The sequence below is a fragment of the Myotis nattereri genome (assembly GCF_964212035.1).
Source record: "Myotis nattereri genome assembly, chromosome: 9".
NCBI lineage: Eukaryota > Metazoa > Chordata > Mammalia > Chiroptera > Vespertilionidae > Myotis > Myotis nattereri.
Window position 1 is genome coordinate 78,135,504 of NC_138084.1, and position 21,522 is coordinate 78,157,025.

Below are 21,522 nucleotides of genomic sequence, written 5' to 3' on the forward strand. Positions count from 1 at the left end.
AGAGTGACAGGCCAATCTCTGCGTGGTGACGTTTCCTGCTGTGACCCCCGCCAACCATGGCCTTGAGAACTTACTGGGGTTTCCCGCTGACTTCACAGGTTAACTCAAGCGCGTCCCCTTCCCGGGTCAGGCCTTGTAGAGGGTAAGTCATCTGAATATGCACCCGAGGCTTATCTGTATGACAACAACACAAAGTACAATGTTTAGCAAATGGTATCGTCAGGCACAATCAGACACGCTGGCTGCCACACGCCCCGGAGTACCAGCCCCCACCGTCCCCACCCTCTGCCTTCCCTAACTCCCTTCTAATTAGTTAGTAATCCTGGCATTTGCTCAAATTAAATTGACTAATAACGCTAAGGAGTGAACTACGAATAGATAAGAGATTCATAAGCCAACTGCGCCACATCAAATATTTCCTGTGAAAGACATTTTGTTACATTGAAGTTTATCTCCAGACTCACTCAAGCTAAAGGAAACTCATTTGCTTTCATGCTGAGGTGAAGCCACAGATATTTGTGGCGCTTGGAATGGATACATTTTATCATATGTCATATGTTACTATGCGACAATAAGCTGTGACACTGCATATTAATCAGTTTGCCTCTTCTATGCACAACTCCCGCGTTCTACTCAAACGGCTTTAAAGACGAGGAGATGGGAGGTTCTGGTGGCTCTTACTGAACTCTGGCTTCTCACATGTGAACATAAACAAGAAGGAAGGGCGCCAACCGTCTCCTGAGAGCCAGCCTGTCCTGGGGACCGAAACTGGTGGAGAAACAGCCCCGGTTTTGGGGATGAGAACACTGGTGCGGAGAACAAAGTAGAAATAAACCTGAGAGTCCCACAAAATGCGTATTGGGAGAAATTTCTGATTCAAAACCATGTTTTCCAATAACAATCCAAGTGTTCGGGGAAGTACTTAGGTAGGTGATCCAGCTATTCTTATGTCCACTAGCTGCTTAAAAGCTGAGTTTGTGCCCCAGCTGGTTTGGCTCAGTGGATAGAGCATTGGCCTGCGGACTGAGGGTCCCGGGTTTGATTCTGGTCAAGGGCACATGTCTGGGTTTCCGGCTCAATCCCATGTAGGGGGCGTACAGGAGGCAGCCGATCAATGATTCTCTCTCAGCATTGATGTTTCTCTCTCCCTCTCTGAAATCAATAAAAATATATTTAAAAACAAACAAACCCCCCCCCCCAAAAAAAAAAAAACAACTGAGTTTGTAAGCGTGTGAGAGCTGAATGAGGGAGGGGCAGGGACTAGGGAGGGGAGAGAAGAGCTTGGAGTTAAATATCCAAGCAGATACATTTACAAATAAAATAAAACCTGATGAAACTGGACTTTTATTTTTTTGTCTATTCTGAACAAGCTATTAATCCCTAAATCAGTTTCTCACTTAATTCTGTGACTCTATAAATGCATATTTTTGAAAATGTTCCCAAGAGTAATAAATGTGAGAGGGTAAGACATCAATTGGCTGAAAGGCCAAAATAATTTCCATAACTCACCCTTGTCAGACAATCACAGACCTAAACAACAGCCCTTTGGCCTTTACAAGCAGTGGCTGCTCATGAACATTCATCCTATGGAACCAGGAGGACACAGGGACCCAGGGCTCGGCCTGTCTCAGCCAGGACCCTGCTGGCCAGGCTGCACAGGAGCTTTTCTCCAGGGATGGCTGCTTTCCGGATGCACCCAACAGCAACAACAATAGCAGAGATCACACGGGACCTGCTCCCTTACCGTTCACTCTGACACAGCATCAGTGACAGAGTCCCTGGTCGGGAGCCTCTGTCATTCTCACCCGTGAACCTTTCTGGGTGAGACTAAATGGAAAGCCCCAAACTCGGGCTGAAATGTAACGTCTGCTTACAGGTTAATCTCTGACTCCCGGAAGTGCTGGGGTCCAACCCCAGCAGGTCAAGGGGTCCCCAAAGGTGTGGACGGAGTTGGCGAAGTAGGAATGACACGGAGACAGCGTTCAGTTGATCAGCAGCCTAGCCAGGATCTCTAGCCAGGATCTCCAGCCAAGTTCTGGTCTGGATCTCCCGCGAAGTTCTGGTTAGGATCTCCAGCCAGGTTCTGTGTCCATGTTCTCTTACTAGGTTCTCCAGCCAGGTTCTCCAGGTTCTCCAGCCAGGTTCTGTAGCCATGTTCCCTCGCCAGGTTCTCCAGCCAGGTTTGGTCACCAGGTTCTAGTCAGGTTCTCTTGCCATGTTCTATCCAGGTTCTGTAGCCACGTTCTGTCTCTAGGTTCTTCAGCCAGGTTCTCTCACTAGGTTCTGTCTCTAGGTTCTGTGGCCAGTTTCTGTCCAGGATCTTTTGCCATGTTCTCTCCAGTGAAGTTCTTCTGTCTCTAGGTTCTGTGTGTAGGTTCTGTGTGTAGGTTCTGTCTTCTAAGTTCTGTGTCCTGTTGACTTGTTACATCTGTATTTATACCAGTTGATTCCAATCCTATCAATCTCTATTCCAAAGGTTAGGGCGTTTCTTATCTCCATTCCAGGGAGTAAAGATTATGTAGCTTAAGCATGATTGTTCGTAGTTAAAGTGATTAATTACCCGCCTGGCACTTAGTTAAGGGGTTTTATTCCCTCCCTAACTTCAGGGGAAAATCCCTACCTGGGGAAACAACCTTTCTCAGAGAGGTGACCTTGGTTAAAACACATAGTGCCTAGAAGGTGAGCAAACATATCAAGAACAGTATGCCATATACGCCAGGTCCCTTGAAACAGCAAGCATGGACCGGCTCCCGGCACGGAAGGGCTACGTTTTCCATGCACTGCTGACTTCAGCCCAGAAATTAAGGGGAAGCAAAGGTTATGTCCAAGGCTTTTCCCCCCATGTGTAATTTACAAGCAAGCAGAGAGGATATATTTTCAGCATAGCCACTAAGGGTTCTACATGCTCAACTTCCATCCTATATAATAAAAGCCTAATATACAAATTGTTCGACCGGGAGTTCGACCACTGGGAGTTCGACTGCTCACTATGACGTGTGCTGACCACCAGGGGGTGGCGAGGAACATGGTGGGCACTGGCAGCGGGTGGCAGTGGAGGCACTGCCGGCCCTGATGAGAGTGGGACCGCACTGGGATGGTGGAGCAGGTGAGTGGGTGGTGCCAGGCCAAGGCGGGTGCTAGTGGGAGCCTGATCGCCCCGCAGAAGGTGACCAGTGGCGATGGTGGGGACGGGGCTGCCGCCCGACTCCCAGGCACTGAGGGAGCTGGGTGGGGAGCCTGGCCCCGACAGATCGTCCTACAGACGGGATGGTGGAGCAGGTAAGGGGGCGGCGCCAGGCATGGCAGGGTGCCAGGTGCGGCTGCGAGGCTGGGGGCACTAGCTGGGGCTACAAGCCTGGGGGCGAGAGCTGGGGCCCGATCTCCGCAAGCCACCCCTAGGGACCCCACCTGCACACAAATTCGTGCACCAGGCCTCTGGTTAATAATAAAGAGGATGCTGAGCATCTAATCCACTCTGCCTTTTCAGTACAACTGAGTTTGTTTTAGGTAAATGTTTCTTTACGTTACTAACAGCTGCTTACCAGTTGTCAATTACTCACATAAATTAGGAAGAACAAGCTATAAGTTTGCTGTATCTGGAATTTATGTTTAAAAATCATATACTAAGTCATAGGACAGGCACCTTCATTTTTGGTAACTGATTTTCCTAACTTACCCCTTAGGTTTCTGGAGACACACTACCCTGTACTTATGGGTATAGCTGCCACAGTTACCTTAATAGCTAAGTGAAAAGGTACACAGTCATCTTGCTGGTATCACACAGAAACAATGTCTTCCCCTGTCACACATGCAGCACTTACAGGCACACGATCCGACCGCAGGCCAGCTGGGCCAGAGGGACCAAACAGAGGTCTATGTGCCCAGATCCCTCCCTGAGTGAAGGAAACGCAAAGACAGGCCGGTTCCCTGTCCTTTTCACCGGGAGAGGAACTTACGTATTCTCCACAGGAAACTGGAAACCCTGGGGTCCCACTGGCACCTCTAGAACGCAGGGATGTTAACAGTTCCCAGCAAGAGCCTGGCGGCAGGATGACTGTCAAAATCCTGAGCAGTTAGGAGGCTGACTGCATGGCCCAGGCTCATCAGTAATGTTTTAATTATGTTCATAAATCAAATGCTATAACCCACCGAATCTCTTCTGAAACAGGAGCAGACGCCAGGATTTATTTTTAAGTAATGAGGTAAGGCCCAGTCCATTTTCTGGTGACCATTTTATGTAGCGGCTGGTGGTGTCAGGCATAGGCCACAAGCCAGGTGACACTTTCTATCCAAGTGCAGTAACTGCCCAGGAATGTAATGCTCAGAGCGGCTCCATGTCATTGCAGAATGGAGCTGCTACGGAAGTAAGAAAAACAGTCAGGTCCACGCACTTTGGAACATTACAATTACAGAGATGGCATCACCAAGAGCCGACCGATTAGGTCGAGGAATCTGAGGTTTTCATAATACAGCGGAATTTTTTACCCCCGCCCCCCCATAAAAGACACTTAGCAAGACTGCCATAGCATCAACGTCCCTTCATCAGTGAGAGGTGCATGGAGGGCTAAGTACCAAGGCTTTAGGCCACACTACAGTAGCAGCCAATTAAAAAATAACATTAGAAAGAGGCTCTGATTTGCTGAGGCTTCCTTTAAATGCACTCTGCTCTCCCTATAAAGGGAACGTGTGCATATATAAAAGGAAAGTCTGAAAGAGGCGAGGATGGCTGCTGGCAGGTTACAGCTGACGTCACGCCAGCCTGGCCTTGCCGCACATCCTATGATCTTCTCAGAAGATGATCCTCAAAGCCCCGACCTGGATTTCACTCTCCTGTACAAACAACCAGTCTTCTGTCCAGACCAACGCCAACGCATCCGGTCTTCACTTAAAAGGGTGCAATGCCACCATCCCACGTCCTACCAGCAAAAAGAGCTGTGGCCAGGGGGAGGCCCCCCTCAGCCCAGCAGACCTGTCGCCCTCGGAACTACAGGCACCCCCTTCTCTCCCTGAGATTCTAAGTTAGGAATGTGGGTGTCATACGTTCCCTGATGTGCTCACTGAGCCGAGCTCAAGGGCTTGTGGGCAAATCCGCTTCGGGCGCTGCGTTGGGGACTAGGGCTCTTCCTGAGCTTCCACCCAGTGTTCAGGGACACCAGTGACGGGGGGCTGGACGGCCACGAAGCAAGTGCTCACTGATTCTGGGCCCAGCAGGGAGAGCGAGAGCAGTGTGTCAAGAACCCAAGGGTCCCCCTGTCCCACAGCCTGGCCGGGGGAGGGTCCCCCTGTCCCACAGCCTGGCCGGGGGAGGGTCCCCCTGCGGTACAGCCTGGCCGGGGGAGGGTCCCACAGTCCCACAGCCTGGCCGAGGGAGGGTCTCACTGTCCCACAGCCTGGCCGGGGGAGGGTCCCACTGTCCCACAGCCTGGCCGGGGGAGGGTCCCACTGTCCCACAGCCTGGCCGGGGGAGGGTCCCACTGTCCCACAGCCTGGCTGGGGGAGGGTCCCACTGTCCCACAGCCTGGCTGGAGGAGGGTCCACTGTCCCACAGCCTGGCCGGGGGAGGGTCCCACTGTCCCACAGCCCGGCTTATGCATTCGGGTGGGGACGCATTGACTGAAGAGTCTCTGTCAATCATGGAGGATTACTACAGCTTGGAGTAGGCGACAATGCAAATATTAACCTGATATTTGGTGAGCTTTAGGGGCTATTGGTGCTCAAAACAAGAATCAGCCCCTAAGATGGTGCCCAGGCTTTTGGGAGAGGAGTCTGTCCTGAAGGAGGACATCTCTAACAGAGGTGTGGGTGATTAGAGAGCAGGGGTGGGTGGTTAGAGAGCAGGTGTGGGTGGTTAGAGAGCAGGGGTGAGACTGGTTAGAGAGCAGGTGTGGGTGGTTAGAGAGCAGGGGTGGGACTTGCTAGAGAGCAGGTATGGGTGGTTAGAGAGCAGGGGTGGGACTGGTTAGAGAGCAGGGGTGTGACTTGTTAGAGAGCAGATGTGGGGCTGATTAGAGATCAGGGGTGGGACTGGTTAGAGAGCAGGTATGGGTGGTCAGAGAGCAGGGGTCGGTCTGGTTGGAGAGCAGGTATGGGTGGTTAGAGAGCAGTGTGGGACTGGTTAGTGGAACACCCTGCCAAAGGCTTGCTTTCTCCTGTCAGACCTTCCTGAGTGATTTTCACCGCCTTAGCTTGTTTGCAAGGTGAGGGCCCTGCTGCCTCCTCTGGGTCTGCTTGAGGGGGAGGGCTCCTGGGAGTGATGGAGTCCCACCTGGTGACGGACAGGGAGTCCTCCTTCTCAAGCAGCCGCATCACCATAGCAGAACACAACTTCCTTCCTCTTGTTGCAACTTGCAAGTCGTTTAGTAGGTTCTGCAATTACTGTTTATCCAACAGAATCAACCTGTATTCTGGGCTTTTGTGGTAGAAAGTTATGTTTCTGGTGCTTTTTAAATGGGGTGCACACTCACTCCCTTCAAGATCTGAAGTGAACATGGGGCAAGATGTTCTGCACAAGACCTTTAGCTCTATAGGAAGAAAAGTTTTGGGGTTTTTGTATCCCTGGTGGCACACAGTAGGCATTCAATACATATTTGCCAAATGAATGAATGAATGAGAAAGTGGAGAAATGTTAGGGTATGTGTTTCTATTCCTAGCTCTAACTAAAACAAACAAACCAAGCAACCAAACACACCAGGAATCCTCCTTATTCCTGTTATCTGATCAAATAGGCACACTGCAATTTCTGAGCTGATTTAAGCTCACGTCGGTCTGAATGGCGGCACAGAACTCAGCACTGTCCCACCGAGTGGGGAAAGGCTGCGAAAGAGAAGGTGCGATGATTTGACCGGCTGGAGCTGAAGCGATGCCTGGTCTGGGCCGCCCAGCTGGCCGTCTGTGATTGGCCGTGCGGAAGCTTCCTGTTGGTGGGCGCGCACCGCTTCAGCTGTGGACTGGTAGGCGGCCGCGGCCCTGGCATACAAGGCCCCCGCACTTAATTGCTTGACCAGCCTTATCACAAAACATAACTGCATTTCTCGTTTGGAAGGTCAGTCCAGCTCCCAAAATGTGAGGGCAGCTCAGGTTGATTTCTTTTCTTCCACCTCGATGCTCATTAATTAGCGCTTCTGGTGCGTCTTATGTTGGCATCTTCAGGGACATCACAGAGGAGGCCATTTCCCCTTTCGTTCAGACTCTATGCCAGTTCACAATCATGTAGCCTTTCACAGGATCAAAACCTGACCTCGAGTTAAAAACCAGTAAGTGAAGAATACAAATTAACACTAGCTTCCCTAGGTCCACTGCCCACAGGCGCAGGGACGCCTCTCACAGACACACTGGGTGATGCCCACTGCCCACAGGCGCAGGGACGCCTCTCACAGACACACTGGGTGATGCCCACTGTCCACAGGCACAGGGACGCCTCTCACAGACACACTGGGTGATGCCCACTGTCCAAAGACACAGGGACACCTCTCACAGACACACTGGGTGATGCGCACTGTCCACAGGCACAGAGATGCCTCTCACAGACACACTGGGTGATGCGCACTGTCCACAGGCACAGAAATGCCTCTCACAGACACACTGGGTGATGCGCACTGTCCACAGGCACAGAGATGCCTCTCACAGACACACTGGGTGATGCGCACTGTCCACAGGCACAGAGATGCCTCTCACAGACACACTGGGTGATGCGCACTGTCCACAGGCGCAGAGATGCCTCTCACAGACACACTGGGTGATGCGCACTGTCCACAGGCGCAGAGATGCCTCTCACAGACACACTGGGTGATGCCCACTGCCCACAGGCACAGAGATGCCTCTCACAGACACACTGGGTGATGCCCACTGTCCACAGGCGCAGAGATGCCTCTCACAGACACACTGGGTGATGCCCACTGCCCACAGGCGCAGGGACGCCTCTCACAGACACACTGGGTGATGCCCACTGTCCACAGGCGCAGAGATGCCTCTCACAGACACACTGGGTGATGCCCACTGCCCACAGGCGCAGGGACGCCTCTCACAGACACACTGGGTGATGCCCACTGTCCACAGGCGCAGAGATGCCTCTCACAGACACACTGGGTGATGCCCACTGCCCACAGGCACAGGGACGCCTCTCACAGACACACTGGGTGATGCCCACTGCCCACAGGCGCAGAGATGCCTCTCACAGACACACTGGGTGATGCCCACTGCCCACAGGCGCAGAGATGCCTCTCACAGACACACTGGGTGATGCCCACTGTCCAAAGACACAGGGACACCTCTCACAGACACACTGGGTGATGCCCACTGTCCAAAGACACAGGGACGCCTCTCACAGACACACTGGGTGATGCCCACTGCCTACAGGCGCAGGGACGCCTCTCACAGACACACTGGGTGATGCGCACTGTCCACAGGCACAGGGATGCCTCTCACAGACACACTGGGTGATGCCCACTGTCCACAGGCGCAGAGATGCCTCTCACAGACACAATGGGTGATGCCCACTGTCCACAGGCGCAGAGATGCCTCTCACAGACACAATGGGTGATGCCCACTGTCCACAGGCGCAGAGATGCCTCTAACAGACACACTGGGTGATGCCCACTGTCCACAGGCGCAGGGACGCCTCTCACAGACACACTGGGTGATGCCCACTGTCCACAGGCGCAGGGACGCCTCTCACAGACACAATGGGTGATGCCCACTGTCCACAGGCGCAGAGATGCCTCTCACAGACACACTGGGTGATGCGCACTGCCCACAGGCGCAGAGATGCCTCTCACAGACACACTGGGTGATGCCCACTGTCCACAGGCGCAGAGATGCCTCTCACAGACACACTGGGTGATGCGCACTGCCCACAGGCGCAGAGATGCCTCTCACAGACACAATGGGTGATGCCCACTGTCCACAGGCGCAGAGATGCCTCTAACAGACACACTGGGTGATGCCCACTGTCCACAGGCGCAGAGATGCCTCTCACAGACACACTGGGTGATGCCCACTGCCCACAGGCGCAGAGATGCCTCTAACAGACACAATGGGTGATGCCCACTGTCCACAGGCGCAGGGACGCCTCTCACAGACACACTGGGTGATGCCCACTGTCCACAGGCGCAGAGATGCCTCTCACAGACACACTGGGCGATGCCCACTGTCCACAGGCACAGGGATGCCTCTCACAGACACAATGGGTGATGCCCACTGTCCACAGGCGCAGGGATGCCTCTCACAGACACAATGGGTGATGCCCACTGTCCACAGGCGCAGGGATGCCTCTCACAGACACAATGGGTGATGCCCACTGTCCACAGGCGCAGAGATGCCTCTCACAGACACACTGGGTGATGCCCACTGCCCACAGGCACAGAGATGCCTCTCACAGACACACTGGGTGATGCGCACTGTCCACAGGCGCAGAGATGCCTCTCACAGACACACTAGGCCAGACCAGGAGGCACAGGAAGGCTGTGGTGGGAAGAGGCGCTTTCTCTGGGCCTCTTCCGAAGGCCGGGGGAGGCACAGGCGCTCTCTCTTCCTTCAGCCCGTTCACGTCTTGCTCACAATGTGTTTGGCCAAACATCTGCTCCTTGTGCTTGTGTGCTGGTTACTCAGCCGCCTGCCTGCTCCAGCAGATGCATCACTGACCATCTCGGGTCCGGAACTTGTGTTAATACAAAACCAGAGGTTAAAACACAGTGTGCACCACGGGGTCTCCAAGACTTATTGCTCATGAGGAATAATAAATACAGAAGTAACTTCCCTGAAACTCTATGCATTGCTTTACACAAAACGGAAGAAAGGAGAGTTGGGGGGAGAGTATATTCCGTGCAGGAAAGAGACGAGACTGGAGATCGGAGAGGAACAGGCCCGCCGGCCCAGCCGTCTGCTGTGAAGAGTGCACCTGAGAGCAGATTTCGGGGCAAGGAGGTGGGACACGAGCTGCTCCTGAAACCCACCTGCCACTCCCAACAGGATGGCTTCCAATCTCCAGGTTTTCCTCCCTCCTTCCCTGCAGGGCCCCATGGACAGGGGAAATATTTATTCTGACGCAGATAAAGAGCAGGGCTGACTCTCCCCTCCACGCCCATTTCCCCCCAGTTGAGGGAATGAAAGCAAACCTCTCGCCTTCTCTGGACCTCGGATGAAGGGGAACATGGGTTTACAAAGCCCCTGCCTGCCTGAGTCAGTAACACGCACTTTGAAACATGTCCACGTCCATGACTGACTGTCAGAGGATAATCAGAGCGGGGAAGGCGCCCAAACACCCACTTCTGGGGTCTGTTCATGCTCCCTTTCAAGACTCACCTCTTAATTTTTATTTTATTTTTTACAAATAATCACACACACAGAACCCTCGCAAAATGAGGAGTTCGGCAAGGACATCTTAAAGGGCAAGGCTACGACGGGAGAAAGCAGTAGCCACAGCAGGAATTCAAGAGCTCAGGGTCACCTCAGTCCACAGCGAGGCTTCCCGTCTGCGGGGATCTGGCCCCGCACTGAGGGTCGCAGCTTTCCTCTCGGCTCCCGGCTCATTCGCTCTGTGTGGCCACCTTGATGCTATTGAGACAGTGTTCTTTTAAGGCACAGTGAGCTGTTCTCGTTTACACAGCCTCTTATTTGACAAGCCTGCGCTCCCCCCGCGATCTGAGGCTGCGCTAACCGGTTACAACTGCACCGGGCTCCGCTCTGCTGTATCAACTGTGATGTAAACGCCAGCAGCCCCACGCACCTCAAGAAAAAGACGCACAGGAAGAACTGAGGGTCATACAGCTCAGAACATTCAAAAGCAAAACCGTTTCTGCCCAGCAGCTAAGGAAAGAGAGCTTGGAGTTCCAGCTGGCAAGTACAATTATTTTCCGTGTTACACGTTGAGCCGCACGCTGCTGTGTCCTTGCCGGGCTCAGGACGAAAGCTGGGAAGCGGAGGGCCCTACTGTACGCTCTCCATTCCCAGCAACGTTCCTGTGAGAAAACCTTCCTAATGAGCTTGCAAACGAGCACCCAACAGGGAAATGTCACAAACAAGAGCAGCTAATGCCCCAGAAAATCAAATAACTGAACACTTGGCTGATTGTGGTGCTTTCATATTTATAATAAAAGGGGGAGGGGCAGCTCTAATTCTCTACTTCTGACGGGGTCAACACCTTGTGAACAAAACAACTCATTTATTTATGTTCAGAAATCTCCAGATGATAAATTACTCTGATGTTAATCACTTCAATGCATACTGCACAATTAATATCTACACTCACCAAAAATCTAAGGATTATTAAAAGTGTGACAGCATCCACTTCTGGCTGATTTTTCACATAATTGGGCAACACAATTTCTCCTGATACCTCCAATACAGGGTCCTAACGAAAAATGCTGCAAAATTCTTGTTCAGTTAATTAGGACTTAAATCCACAAGACAAAAGCAATTCCAAGTTGTAGCTCAAGCCTTGTCTTCTATGCAGTATGGTAGCAGTGTGCTCATTTTATCTTGCTCCTCCTTTTCCTGGTGCATTTAAAATAAGATATTTAATGGCATACCATGTAGACTCTCATTATTTCATTTCCTTTTAAAAAATAGTATTCTTAAGGGGACATAATTTATATAGAATTTAATCCCTCATGTGTCATTTACCCCTGTTCATATCCTCTTAGCTGAGAGAGAGGTTTCCATAAGCCTTCATGTGACAAAATGGCCGGCTGAGCCAAGTGAGTGTACTTAATGCTAATCCTATCAGGTTAGCTTTGTCCCCAAAGTAGCCGTATTCACCCGGAGTAGAGCAATTCTTCCTCTGATGTTCGCGGATGAACTCAGTATTTCCTGGTGATAGTTACTATTTATCATGAATAATATAAGAAATCTTTTTAGGTGGCAAAGGAAAAAACACTAAAACATAATAGTTGTATGTCTTTTTAAGTTGTACATTTATTTAACTAATACTTATTAGATTTAGATATACATATGGCAAATAAAACTCATAATTTTATAGATCTTTTATATGGGTCTTGAGTAGGCTAAAGCAATAAAGTGACTTAAAGATAAATTCTCAACGGGACAGGAACACAGATAACCTGTTGATACGGTAAAACTTGTGAAAGTGGCCCTCAAATCACTGAAGTTGGGAAAACTGTAGGGTCAACAGACTTCTTAAATTGTGAGCAAAATGTAGGGAATATGTAATTTTGTTCATCTTTTCCGGGTCTGTAGCTATCAAAGGGTTTTTAAAGAGCTCAGTGATCCCCAAAAAAGGTTAAGAACTGCTGACTCTAAGGGTTTGGAGCCAATAAATAAAGTTACTTCTCACAGGGTATCCAAAATGACTCACCATCCATGCGGACTGGCTACGGAACCTCAGGCATTAAAGTGCCTCCTTCCCTCCTGGCCATCCAGACGGCATGGCTTGTCTGCGGAGAGAGGACTCCTCTGGGAGAATGGAGCTGAGTCACCAGCACCACGGCCAATGCCGGAGAACGTGGTGCCCAGTGACCCAGCGCCTTGGGCGTCTGAGGCCTAAGCCTTTTTGTTGTGCACAGCTGCTGGGTTCCAGAGAGCACAGCCGTAGGAGTGATGTAGAGAATTCCCCTTGTGCCTGAAGAAGCTACTTGGGCATTCCTGGCTGACCCCGCAAAGTCCTCAGTCGAGCTCTGGGGATGGAGGGGAGTGGCCTGCGGGTGACTTTCCTGAGCAGAGAGTCGCACTTAGGGTGCCACACCAGACTCTCAGTTCCACGCAGATTAAGGAAATGCTTTGCGATTCTTAACCTTCTTTTAGGCAGGACGACTTTTTTCTTTACATACGTTCCAAAATATGGAGTATCAGGGATACACTGTTTGTGTGGCTGACGGGGGAGAAGGGAGCAGGGCCTCCCATGAGGAGATGCGCCGCAGAGGGACATGGCCAGCAGCTGCGTCTTCATGGTTGGAGGCACTGCGGTCGTGGCCTGAAGTAAAATGCATTCAGAGGTGGTGCTTTACTTCTTTTCCTAAGGAACAAAGGCCACTTGAATCTACACAGCATGGAAGACACGGCTTATAAATATCATTATCATGTCTCCCGAGGTCGGAGTGCAGTGCTTGGAGTCCTGTGCACTGGGTGTGAGTGTCATGTTGCGGGTGGTGGGTCATGTGCTTTTAGAAGATATTCTGGGGAAGCTACTGAAAGGGTTTGGGGCGGGAACTGGGTGAGTACCACTCAGGTCTCACAAAGGAGCTAATGTATTATTGAAGCTAATGGGCCCCTACAAGGGAAGTTAATGGATATTAAGTTTGCTTAAGTGAATTACATATTAACAAAGTCAAAAGAAATCTACTAACTGCCAATTTAGATAACATCTGATCATTTATGTTTTCCCATTATAGGGACATCACACCACAATAGTTTTAGTGATATGAAAATTATAAGCAGCTGCCATAATGAAGCTACATAATGAAGTAGAGGAAATGAATTGACAAGGAAAATCTGCATTATGTAATGTTAAACTGAGCCAAGCTCACAGAGTCAATAAGCAAAGCTTGGAACGGGACGGTGGTCTTTCAGAGGAAACTCTCTGTGCCCTGCCTAACCCCTGGTTTTGCTCCATTTAAACACGTGATGAAAACTGCAGGAGGCTGAACGGTGGTCCCCAAACTTCCCAACCCCTGGGACCTGGGACTGGCCTCATTTGGAAAAGGAGTCTTTACAGATGTAACTACATTAAAAGGATCTAGAAATAAGAACATTCTGGATTTATCTGGGTGGGCCCTAAGTCCAATGACTAGTGCCCTTCTAAGAGACAAGCAGGAAAGGAGAAGGCTGCGTCCAGATGGAGACAGAGAAGGGAGTGATGTGACCACCAGCCAAGGAAGCCTGGAGCCAGGAGCAGCCCGAACAGGCAGGAAGCTCCTCCCGGAGCTCTTAGAGGGCGTCCGGCCCTGCCGACACCCAGCTTTCAGCCTGCTGTCTCCCAGGACCGTGAGACGACGCATTTCTGCTATTTCAAGTCACAGGTTTGTGGACATGTTACAGCAGCCCAGGGAAGTAACAGAAGAATTCACGGAGGGCAGTGCGTTTCCTTACCGGACCCCTGGCACTGCCACCCTAACAAACGCTTGCAGCCTTTTCGCTCTGTACACTCAAGGCTCCCAGAACCACCAGAGGCCAAGTTCCAGGAGCCTTTTGATGGAAAGTGAAAGGTGGTTACTCAGACGCAACCTTGGTGCGAGGATGGTTTTGTGCAGAAGACATATTTTTTTCACAAGTAGGAGAGCCCCTACGAGAAGATGAAGAGAACACCTTCTGTCCACAGGACACAGTGAGGGGCTAACCTCACTCGCCACGATACGGCTTTTACCGGTGAAGCCGGCAGGACTGAGCACTGCGCCCAAAGGGTTCCACTTTTACACTCACTGGTATCACGTAAGCTAAAAATGGAAGAGAATGTGCAATTTTAAGCAAACTGCTGAATGCAAATAAAATCTCTTCTATAAAAACTTTAGTGCTTACGATGGGGTTAAAAAAGGGGGAGAGGAGATTGCCCTAGATTTTGAGGTTGACATAGAAATGATTATAGTCAATATTCAAAAAATGTAATTAACTCATATGCTAGAGCAGATTGGAATCATTTTAAAGTTTCATATTTAGGTTAAATCTAGTATTTTCGAAATCCTTATTGGCACTCAGTAATATGGCTGTGCTTCAGTAAAATAATCCTTTGCTTATTTTTCCACCAAGACAACTAGATAAAAATTCTATCTATAGTACCAGAACATATGCATTCAATAAATGGCTTCTGACATGTTTTAAGCAATTGCTGCTCTGGGCCCTCAGAACAGAACACTTGGGCACTGCTACAGCTTGAATGTTTGTGTGCCCCCACATCCATATGCTGAAGACCCAATGTCCTACGGAACAGGACCAGGAGGTGGAGCCTCTGGGAGGCGCGTAGGTCTGAAGGTAGAGCCACATTAGTGGGATTAAAAGAGATTCCATAGAGCTCTTCAGCCCCTTCTCCGGGTGGGGTCGCAGTGGGAAGGTGCCTGCGTGCACCGGGAAGCGGCTCTCACCAGATCATGACCGTGCTGAGCCTTGACCTCGGACCTCCCAGCCTCCAGAACCGTGAGAGAGACAGTGCTGTTGTTTCTAAGCTACCAGCTGCTCTGTCTGTGGTGACTGTGACAGCAGCCAGCACGGCCGCGACAGGTACTCACACTGTACTTCTAGGTACCGCTGGGTCTGCAGGTTCCCGGTGACGGCAGGGTGCTCCACCTGGCAGATCACTGGGACCCCATCGTCCTCCCTGCGCACCTTCAGCATCAGCTGACTAGTCACGGTGTACATGTCCGACCACTCTTCCACCTCCGATTTGCCTGGGGAGAAACCATACCAGGAAGCCAGAAGCTGAGAGCATGTCTATCGCTGTGTTCAGATCCTCTGTTCCCCCGCCCCAGCCCAATGTTATTTTACCAAAGAGAATGGAAGTCGCTTGGGATAAGGATGATCTGTGGGTAGATGGCGGAGAAAATGAGAATTTCCTACATTTCAACCTGGCAGGGTGGTCTTTCAGATATTTTCAACTAGACGTAACATGTACCATTTTCATTTAAATACATTACACATGTTTCTTCTGTCGTAAAACTTCCCCCAAAGGCAGCTGACGGTTGAACCTTTTTGACATCTGACTGCTCAAGGCATTCAGGAAAGAAGAGAAGAGCGTGCCATCCTACCACCATCTGAACTTGACCCGTCCGCTAGGCTGTCATTTGGTTTAGAAATTCCAGGGTGTCACCCAGAGCCCCCCAGTAACTTAATCAGGAGAAGGATAAACACCCCTACCCCACCCCCACCAGCATCAATCAAGGCGGAAAGGAACAAAATGGATTTGCGTAATTGAAATTGTAACTGGAATGTTTAAGCTCTGAGACCTTTGAAAGGCCGCAGCGCACGCAGGGGTGTGGGGAGAGAAAGCAGGCTGCGGGCGGCAGGCCAGAGGGGAGCCGTGCGGAGGGGGAGGCTTCCGGAGGGGATGAATAGGCCAAGGCCGCCCATTCCTAAACCCCGCCCTCCCTGGGACAAGCCGCACCATTAACTTTCCTTTAATGTTTTGTCCCTATCGGCACACATTTCATGGCTCAGTTCACTCAGACAGAAACGCAGAGGGGAAATGGGGAACTCCTTCCTTTCAAAACCACGCCCAGGAAGGGGAGTGACACAGAGTGAGCTGTTTGGAACGGGAGCTGTTACACAGACTGATCTGGTTCGCGGCAGAGAACTTTCTGTCCCCTTTCTAAGGACGGTTCCTTTCTTCCTGGGGCCCTTCGTCTACTTAACAAGCACACAGACACTAGCTACATGCCCTGCGAATATTCACTCGTGTCATCTTCACCGGAATCCCATGCTGTATGTCACATCAACATCCCACCAGAGCGAAGGGAGGCACGCAGCAGCACTCTGTCACAAGACGGGAGTTCGGCCGAGGCCTTGGTGCCGGCTGCTAGAGAACCGGATGCTACCACGTCTGAGGGCTTAGGACAACTGACAGAGGGGAGCCAGGGGCCAGGCTGCACCTCCAGCCAAGGCAGCGGGTAAGGTAGCAGCTATCTGAGATCTAGGAAGGAAGCCCGGGATGGCCGAGCCTGGGGAGACAGTGGGAACAGGGAGCAGGGCCGCCTGCTTGCCATCACACCAGACGCTGTGCAGAACAGCCGGGAAACGGGCGACTGAACTGCAGGTTTCACACGCAAGGGGGTGTCTGCAGGTTCACAATGAAGATGACTTTCTCCGCCTCGGCTCAGGAGAGCACGCTGAGCACAGCTGAGGGGCGGCCGGGGGTAGGATGACTCGCGGCGCCCACGGTGAAGGCTGTGATACATTGTTAAATGAATAACATGAGGACTTGGGGTTCTGACCACCCTGGGTCATCGGGTAAAAGCAAGGAGAATGGAGGGAACAGCATGGACAGCCTGAGCCCTGGGGCAGCTCTGACAGCGGTTGCAGTTCACAGTGACACCCACCACCATCAACCCCCACACCACAGAACGAGGACAGGAATGGGGACACGAGCACGCGGTTATGCTCTGCCCCACGCCTTTAGTCCGTGATGATCAACCACCTCTAGACGAACGCCTTTGTTCTGAGGCATGGGCTGCATTTCCCTCTCGTTTCCCCAAAGGGAACCCGCCCCCGGGACCTGGGGGCGCCTCACCTTTGAGCTCCGTGTTGCCTTTGAACCACCGGATAGTGGTGGCTGGCTTGCTGGCCATGGCCGTGCAGTTGACTTCGATCTCCTCGCCCTCCACGGCCGTGTCTTTCTGGATGTCGATGACCAGGTTACGTGGTGGGACTGCAAAGCAAACGTGTGTGCGTTTACACACAGAACCTACTTCTGCACGCATCCTTCCATTCATTCGAAACTAGCACCATTGCTCTCACATCAGAGACAAGTAACGGACATTGCTGACGGGAATTTAAAACAAACTTCCACTGGGAGGGAAACATACAAAGCCACCATCAAATAAAGGCAATTACGCACAATTGCTCAATTCAGAATTTCTGCCCTGAAGTATCTTACAAAACGACCAGTCTCTCACTCCTCAGTTATCAGTGACCAAGTTATAACAATATAGATATTAGGGATAAAAGCAAGAGGAGTACACACAATTCAAGTTATCATCCTTACCTGGAAGTCTCTGAAAGAAATCTTTCTCCTTCAACTCAGCCGTTTGATTTCAATCGTCATATGAAAGAATCTACAGTCAACCAGCAAAGATCAGAAACTTGGAGTCCCTTAAAGGAATCCCTCACCATGAGCATCCGCAGAAAAGTGCGCCTCGGAAGCAGCTCATTCGGTCAAAACCACTCACAGAGACCCAGAATGTAATCATCACCTCCAATGGGCAGCACATAATAAAATCCTGCCATGAGGATGCAGTGACACAGGAAATGCCGTTCATTCGCAGTAACTTTCCAGATTCTAAATGCCCCAGATTTTGGAAATCAAAGGTACAAAAGACCACTAAGTAGTTGTAAGTAGTTTTATTAATCAGAATTAACACCACCCTTCTCTAAGTATATTAAGCCTACATGCAATAAAATAAAAAAATATTTTGTGGCTAAAATGCTGAATATAAAATCAAGAGTACGTAGGATAATGACAATGATGAATAAATCATGTTATTTTTCATGACATTGAGCAACAGTGAAACTGCCTATGAGGTGCCATCTTCTTGAAACAGAAGTCAGTAAGAATGCTGAAATCCGTGCGTGAATCTAAGTGTGTGCCCTGACCACCACGAAGAAGCAGACAGTTCTGAGACATGATTAATAAGTCCCTCGACTCAGAAGAGAAACAAGAAATTAAATATGTATACACATGCCATCCCATGATCAAGTTGAATAATAAATCTGATACTGCTTCAAAAAACTATGGGATTAAAGCACGTATTTGGGATTTCCACCTGCTCTGGTCCAATGTAGAAAAAGGAAGACTTTTATGCTGAGTTAAAGCAGGTGAAAATGCCTGTAGAGAATGATGGAAAAGGAAATGATTTGCTGCATATGTTTCTCAGCAAGACAGTGTGGTGGTGATGGGTAACTACCAGATCAAAAGCAGGCCTCCTCTCTTCCCCGTGAAAGAGAAAAATAGCACATTTGCTCAATTGGATGTGTTGCTAAAGTGATATGGCCCCAATGAGTAGTTAAACATGAGAAAGAACTACCCTAGCTTACACTTCAGGGGGAAAAAGCAGAGAGAGAGAGTCTAATATCCAATTTGGAGTTGCACATCTGTTAGCATTTTAGAGACACAGAAAGGCAGTTACACAAGTAAACGGGGCAGCTTCAGCTCGCCAGTTCCTAAATGTAACTTATCTTTGCTGGATGAAAATCAGGTAGCTTATCGGTTCTCAGCGCATGTACCGAGAGAGCTGGTAGGAAACACAGAAAGAATAGATGTCTAGTGCCAACAAAGAGTACTGAATTCTGAGTGCAGTGCAATAGGGATCTTGAAGAAAATGCTGTTTAAGCAAATGTGAGATTGTCCAAGCCTAACGATAGTAAGATCTTGGTGAACTCTAAGGAACAGAATAAGAAATGCCAAAAGGCAAACAACCAAGGAGTAAAAAAACTAGGAGTGCCGTCCCCACAAATGTAGAAATGAGTGTCAATCACTGTGACTGATGGGACCCACTCAGTGTGAGGAAACCCAGGTCCAGTGCGGGGCAGGCACGGAAGGTGGGCCCTTGAGGACACGACGGGCAAGTGGCTAAGGCTGGTGCCATGCACGAAGCTCGCGCTCCTGGAAAGAGTAAGCCCGGAGCGGGTCAGAGCCTGGTGCCACGCAGCTCAGGGAACACGCCGGAAGGGCGCTCTTGGTGATGGGACAGATCCAGTTTATCACTGTCAGTCTCAGTGGCGTGTAGTGTCAACACCGTCTCTGTCAGATCTCTTTTTCTGTGTGATGCTGGGATTCTTCCTTCCTTCTCTCCTTTTCTCATGCCAAGCCTTCAGATACCTTAGCTTTCCTCACCGCCTGCACCAGCTGTTCATCTCCATTGGTATTTCTTATGCTCTCCCTAAGATTGAGATGGTCGGGATGCGGATGGCTGGCTCTTTCCACATTATTATATCATCTGCTGGCTCCGAGCAGGGATGAGGAAGGGGTGGACACAAATGAGGCCAGAGGAGAACCACCAATGTCTCCGAGACCTTGCTTGGGGCCCACAGAGTGACTGGCAGCAAACAGGTCACTATCTGGATCACCTACTGTTAGTATTTTCCTCTTAGCGCTTCCTTTTTTTTGCAACAGGTATACAGTTGACTCTTGAATATCACAAGTTTGAACTGTGTGGGTCCACTTATCACAGATTTTTTTCAATAAATACAGTAAATATATTTTATCTTCCTTATGCTTTTCTTAATGTTTTCTTTTCTTTAGCTTACCGCATTTTAAGAATACAGTATATAATACATATAACATACAAAATATGTGTTAATGGACTGTTTGTGTTATCAGTCAAAAGTAGGCGACTAGCAGTTAAGTTTTGACTAAAAGTTCTTTGTGGATTTTCACTGTGCCGGGGGGTGGGGGAGTTGGTGGTGGAGGGGGTCATGACCCCAGAGGGTCAACTGTGCTCTAAAGTTCCCTAACCTTTCAGGGAGATGCCCATAACGATGCTAATCCCAGGAATACCTTCCTGAAGAGCTGAAGCCATCTTTAAATTGATGGCTGAGGTAAACGTCTGGAAAACTTCAAAAGTGTTGGAAACTGTGACCAATGTAGAAAAATAAAGGACTTGTTCCTGTGGACAAGAGCAGCCTGAGACGCAGTTAAGTGATTATTTCCAAGTCCACAGTTTTCCCAAGACCGTGGCCAGTATCTCTGATCTTTACTAAGATTAGAAGACACAGCCAAGTGTAGGAGTTGTCTGGTTTACAAACATACAGTGAAATTTGTCATGGGAGTCCCAATGGCTTATATTGATGCCAGTGATAAAGGTGACTTCTCTCAGATTTTTATAATCCTCACTCGAGGATATGCTTATTGATTCTAGAGAGAGGGGAAGGGAGAGGGAGAGGGAGAAAGGGAGAGGAGAGAGAGAGAGAGAGAGAGAGAGAGAGAGAGAGAGAGAGAGAGAGAGAGAGATTGCCTTATGTACCTGTCCTGACTTGGAATCAAACCCCTAACCTTTGAATGTATAAGACGACACTCCAATCAAGCCACTCTGGCCAGGGCTCAGTTTTATTTTATTTTTTAAGAGCGAGAAAGCTTTGGAAAATAGAAATGAAGTGATTTAGGTATATCTTTCCAAAAAAGGGGGTTGAACAAGAAAATCTTAAAGTTTATTTTGGTCTATTAAGTCTACCCTATTTTCCCTTTGACTTCATAATGCCTACTCTAATACAAAATAGGTTAGCCAAGTATAAATACCCATTTATAAAAAAGTGAATGAAAACTACTACTGACCAGCGAGTACACTTACACACGGTCCCACTGAACAGTCACATTTAGTGAAAACTGCCTGCGGCCATTAGAAAATAACCAAAACATATCTGAGGATGTGCGTGTGGATGAAAACCTGAATGAAAGTCACATAGAAGGAAATACTAGAAAATAGCAAAGAAATGGTACGGTTTTTCTTAGCCAACCTCAAATCTATCCGAGCGCCAATTATAAACATTACACCTAAAGCATTAAAAAAATCAGCAATTTCAGGATGCCACCTTAATTACACGAGAGGAGTCTTAAAACTGATCAGCACGTGAAATCTCACTCTAAGACCCTTTAAAATAATTAGTTCCTCCTGTTCCTGGAATCGTAAGAGTGAACACTAATCTTGGAAGGACAGGGGTAGAGTAATACTGGCTACTATTACCAGTAACTGTATTCATCTTAAAGCAGTGTATTTTCTCTCTTGTTCATCTCCGCCAATGAACAGCAGTACGTAGAAGAGTCCTACAATGTGAATTGGAGAAATGCACGCAAAATGTCATAGGAGTTTCCATTTTTACATGGGTAAGAGCATAAGCATGATGGTAACTAACAAATATCCATCTGTGTCTTCT

The 21,522-nt window shown here is 49.5% G+C and overlaps 1 protein-coding gene across 8 annotated transcripts in view; it reads right to left on the bottom strand.

The window, feature by feature from the left end:
• CADM1 (cell adhesion molecule 1) overlaps positions 1-21,522 on the bottom strand; it is a 357,922-nt gene that overhangs the window by 42,917 nt on the left and 293,483 nt on the right. For all 8 annotated transcript variants that reach the window (XM_081099027.1, XM_081099025.1, XM_081099024.1 and 5 more), the window contains exons 4-6: positions 17,165-17,302; positions 15,171-15,329; positions 75-174 (exon numbers count right to left, since the gene is read on the bottom strand). In XM_081099027.1, coding sequence (XP_080955153.1) covers positions 75-174; positions 15,171-15,329; positions 17,165-17,302 — 397 coding nt within the window. The remainder of the gene's footprint in view (positions 1-74; positions 175-15,170; positions 15,330-17,164; positions 17,303-21,522) is intronic.